We start from the raw sequence: 4,736 nt of genomic DNA, 5'->3' as shown, positions 1-4,736 counted from the left end.
GTAGGACATCCCACCACGGCCAGGCACCCCACAACCAGTTTCCCCACCACAGCAGGACATCCCGCCATGACCAGACACACCATGACCAGGTACCCCACCATGGTAGGACACCCCAACACATCCAGGCACCCCAAGACCAGTCACCCCACCACAGCAGGACATCCCACCACACCCCAAAAACTCCCCAGCCAGTCACCCCATCATGCCAGGACACCCCACCATGGCCAGGCACCCCACAAACAGACACCCCACAATGGTAGGACGTCCCACTATGGTCAGGCACCCCACAACCAGTCACCCCACCACACCAGGACACCTCACCACGCCCAAAAAACTCCCCAGCCAGTCACCCCACCACACCAGGACACCTCATCATGGCCAGGCACCCCACAGTTTCCCCACCACAACAGGAGATCCCATTACGGCCAGGCACCCCACAAACAGTCACCCCATCACACCAGGACATCCCACCACAGTCCCACAGTCTGTCACCCCACCATGGTAGGACATCCCACCATGGCCAGGCACCCCACCGACAGTCACCCCACCATGGTAGGACATCCCACCATGAACAGGCACCCGACAACCAGTTTCCCCACCACAGCAGGACATCCCACCATGACCAGATACACCATGACCAGTCACCCCACCAGGGTAGGACACCCCAACACGTCCAGGCACCCCACAACTGGGCACCCCACCACAGTAGGACATCCCACCATGCCCCAAAACCTCCCCAGCCAGTCACCCCATCATACCAGGACATCCCACTATGTCCAGGCACCCCACAATCAGTCACCCCACCACACCAGGACATCCTACCATGCCCCAAAAACTCCCTAGCCAGTCATGCCACCATGGCAAGACACCCCAACATATCCAGGCACCCCAGAGCCAGTCACCCCACCACGGCAGGACATCCCACCATGGCCGGGCACCCCACAACCAGTTTCCCCTCCACAGTAGGACATCCCACCATGCTCAGGCACCCCACAATCAGTTTCCCCACCACAGTAGGACATCCCACCACACCCAGGCACCCCACAACCAGTTTCCCCACCACAACAGGACATCCCACCACGGCCAGGCACCCCACAGTTTCCCCACCACAGCAGGACATCCCACCATGACCAGATACGCCATGACCAGGTACCCCACCATGGTAGGACACCCCAGCACGTCCAGGCACCCCACAGCCAGTGGGACACACCCACCACAGTAGGACATTCCACCATGGCTGGGCACCCCACAACCAGTTTCCCCTCCACAGCAGGACATCCCACCATGACCAGACACACCATGACCAGGTACCCCACCATGATAGGACACCCCAACACATCCAGGCACCCCACAACTGGGCACCCCACCACAGTAGGACATCCCACCATGGCTGGACACCTCACAACCAGTTTCCCCTCCACAGTAGGACATCGCACCATGGCCAGTCACCCCACCATGGTAGGACACCCCAATACATCCAGGCACCCCACAACCAGTTTCCCCACCACAGTAGGACATCCCACCATGGCCAGGCATCCCACAGCCGGTCACCCCACCACAGTAGGACATCCCACCATGGCTGGGCACCTCACAATCTGTTTCCCCTCCAGGGCAGGACACCCCAAGACATCCAGGCACCCCACAGCTGGTCACCCCACCACAGCAGGACATCCCACCATGGTTGGGCACCTCACAACCAGTTTCCCCTCCAGGGTAGGACACCCCAAGACATCCAGGCACCCCACAACCAGTTTCCCCTCCACAGTAGGACATCCCACCATGGCCAGGGACCCCACAGACAGTCACCCCACCAGGGTAGAACACTCCAAGACATCCAGGCACCCCACAACCAGTTTCCTCACCACAGCAGGACATCCCACCATGACCAGAGACACCATGACCAGGTACCCCACCATGGTAGGACACCCCAATACATCCAGGCACCCCACAGCCGGTCACCCCACCACAGTAGGACATCCCACCATGGCTGGGCACCCTACAGAGAGTCACCCCACCACAGTAGGACATCCCACCATGGCTGGGCACCCCACAGACAGTCACCCCACCAGGGTAGGACACCCCAATACATCCAGGCACCCCACAGCTGGTCACCCCACCACAGCAGGACATCCCACCATGGTTGGGCACCTCACAACCAGTTTCCCCTCCAGGGTAGGACACCCCAAGACATCCAGGCACCCCACAACCAGTTTCCCCACCACAGTAGGACATCCCACCATGGCCAGGTACCCCACAGACAGTCACCCCACCAGGGTAGAACACCCCAAGACATCCAGGCACCCCACAATCAGTTTCCTCACCACAGCAGGACATCCCACCATGACCAGACACACCATGACCAGGTATCCCACCATGGTAGGACACCCCAATACATCCAGGCACCCCACAGCCGGTCATCCCACCACAGTAGGACATCCCACCATGGCTGGGCACCCCACAGACAGTCACCCCATCACAGTAGGACATCCCACCATGGCCAGGCACCCCTCAGACAGTCACCCCACCAGGGTAGGACACCCCAACACATCCAGGCACCCCCCAACCCGTCACCCCACCCCATCTTCTCACCCCCCCGACCTCCCCCAAGCCGATACTCACTGTCCCCCTCCACCTTCTCGGGCGTGCGGCTCCAGATGATCTGCCGCGTCTCCAGCTTCACCTGGAAGGTCCTTCTCTCCGGCCTCTGGGACTTCTTCTGGTAGAACAAGGTGAGGACGGTGCCCATCTCCAGGCAGCGCAGGATCCTGCCCATGTCTCCCGCCTCCATCCTGCCGTCCTCCAGGAATCCATTGACGCTGCCGAGCCTGGCCATGGACATCTTCAGCGCTGGGCCATCGCCGGCGCCGCGGGTGGCTCATGCAGGAGGGGACGGATCCGAAGGGCCGAGACCTCCCCGGGGATTTTGGGATTTGCCCCTGGGTTTTTCCTCTACGGACGACGGCCGGGATTGGAGATGGCCAGGAGGAGGAGGAGGAGGAGGAGGAGGAGGAAAAGGCTGGGCTGGAGGCGCCGTGACCTTCTCGCCAAGGCTGGCTCTGGATCCGGTGTTGGCATCCAGCGGTGGTGGGAAGAGAGATGGGCAACGCCGGGATGGCCTCGCGCTGGAACGTCGGGAGCGTCGGGAGGGCGGAAAAGCATCCGCTGGATGGTGGCGGCGGTGGGAGAACCTCCGTGGGAAAACCCAGCCCCAAAAAAACCCCAACCCTCCCCCCCTCCAAAAAAAACCCCCTCAACCCTAAAAAAACCTCCCACCTCCAAAAAAACCCTCCAACCCCTAAAAAAACCCCATCCCCGTAAAAAAAAAAATCCTAAAAAAACCCCATCCCCCAAAAAAGCCAAATCACCCCCCCAAAAAGGCCAAATCCCCCTAAAAAAAAGCCAAATCCCCCCCCCCAAAAAAAAGCCAAATCACCCCCCCCAAAAAAAGCCAAATCACCCCAAAAAGTGCGGGGCCGGGGTTGGGAAAAGGGGGTGGGAAAAGGGGTTGTCGAGGGGAGGTGGGGCGGCTTTGGGAGCAGCGGGATGGCGGCGCTTGGGATGCGGGATGCGGGGTTGGGAAGGAGGTGCCGAGGGTGGTGGTGGTGGTGGAGGGGGGTGTTGTCCCACCGTCCTCCCTCCGCGCCCCCCTTTTTCCCCTGGCGGCTCCCTAATTTCGGGCGGATGAAATGGAGGCCCGGAGGAAACGGCAATCACACATGGCCGGAAAGAGCTCAGAAAGGAATTTCGAAAAAAAAAAAAAAAAAAGGCAGGATCTTGGAGAAAGGCAAACCCCGAGCGAGAGAGGAGAGAAAAAAAGGCGGCCGAGGGTGACATCTAGAGGAATTCCGCGTGGGAACAGGATTTGGGGGGGATCCAACACCCCTCCGACCCCGGGATGGGGCTGCCTGCGTGGAAAAGCGGTTGGGTTTGGGGTTTTTTATGGGATAAAAGGGTTAAAGGAAAGCGGCTGGAAAGCGGGATCACTCCTGGTTGTCCTCGCCGCGCCGCCGATCTGGGAATGAAGCACCGGGAAGGAGCCGGAGCGGAGTCACCGCTGTCATGAGTTTGTCCGGCCTCAGCTGGGGGGGAGAAAAGGATTGGGAAGCGCGGTGGGGGGAAAAAAACACCTGGAGAGAGAGGGAAAAAAGGGAACAGGGATCGGCGTCACGGCTTTTACCCCTGGGAGGGTCTGGGCTGGCTGGGAAGCAGGGAGAGATCCCGCCTTTCCACTGCCTGCCTGCGAACCTCCCCTTTCCCAAAGAATCCGGGGACACGCGGGGTGAAAACGAGCTCGGGAAGGGGTTTTGTTTTCCTTGCTTTATCCATGAATCCCCTTCTGTTTTCCCGCCCCTCTGGAGCAGAAGGAGCTTTGGGCCGAGGCCAGGAGCGGCAGAGGTGGTGCCTTCTTGCATTTGGGTTTTCCATTTCCAGGCAAATCCCGTTTCGGAGCCCCTTGTTCCGTCTGGGAACTGAACATCCCGATGGAGCATCGGAATAGGAGGTGGTTTTTCCACAGGGAACTGGGGTTTGGCTCCTGATCTCCATCCAAAGCCTGTGGGAGGAGAAGGAATGTTCTGTTTTCGGTGTCACCGGTTTGATTTGAGCGTCTCCAGAGTGAAGCCGTGAGGAAGAAATTCCCAAGGAAAGCTCCCTATGGATCCCTGGAAGGGGCAGAGGAACTGGAGACTCCCCTGGGACCTCCAGGTGTTCCCCAAAGGACCCAAAATTCGTGGTGG

The 4,736-nt window shown here is 59.8% G+C and overlaps 1 protein-coding gene across 1 annotated transcript in view; it reads right to left on the bottom strand.

Annotated features, from left to right (window-relative positions):
• The window catches only part of LOC113981350 (1-phosphatidylinositol 4,5-bisphosphate phosphodiesterase gamma-1-like), a gene marked incomplete at its 3' end in the record, with an annotated part of 28,217 nt that extends 24,497 nt beyond the window's left edge, over positions 1–3,720 (bottom strand). The window contains exons 1-2 of the mRNA XM_027708698.1: positions 3,628–3,720; positions 2,620–3,122 (exon numbers count right to left, since the gene is read on the bottom strand). Of these exons, the coding sequence (XP_027564499.1) occupies positions 2,620–2,839 (220 nt within the window). The remainder of the gene's footprint in view (positions 1–2,619; positions 3,123–3,627) is intronic.
• Positions 3,721–4,736: the final 1,016 nt, after the last annotated feature.

This window comes from Neopelma chrysocephalum, unplaced genomic scaffold (genome assembly GCF_003984885.1).
Source record: "Neopelma chrysocephalum unplaced genomic scaffold, ASM398488v2 Primary Assembly neopelma1_96491, whole genome shotgun sequence".
NCBI classification, from domain to species: domain Eukaryota; kingdom Metazoa; phylum Chordata; class Aves; order Passeriformes; family Pipridae; genus Neopelma; species Neopelma chrysocephalum.
This window is presented reverse-complemented; position numbering and strand designations above follow the sequence as displayed.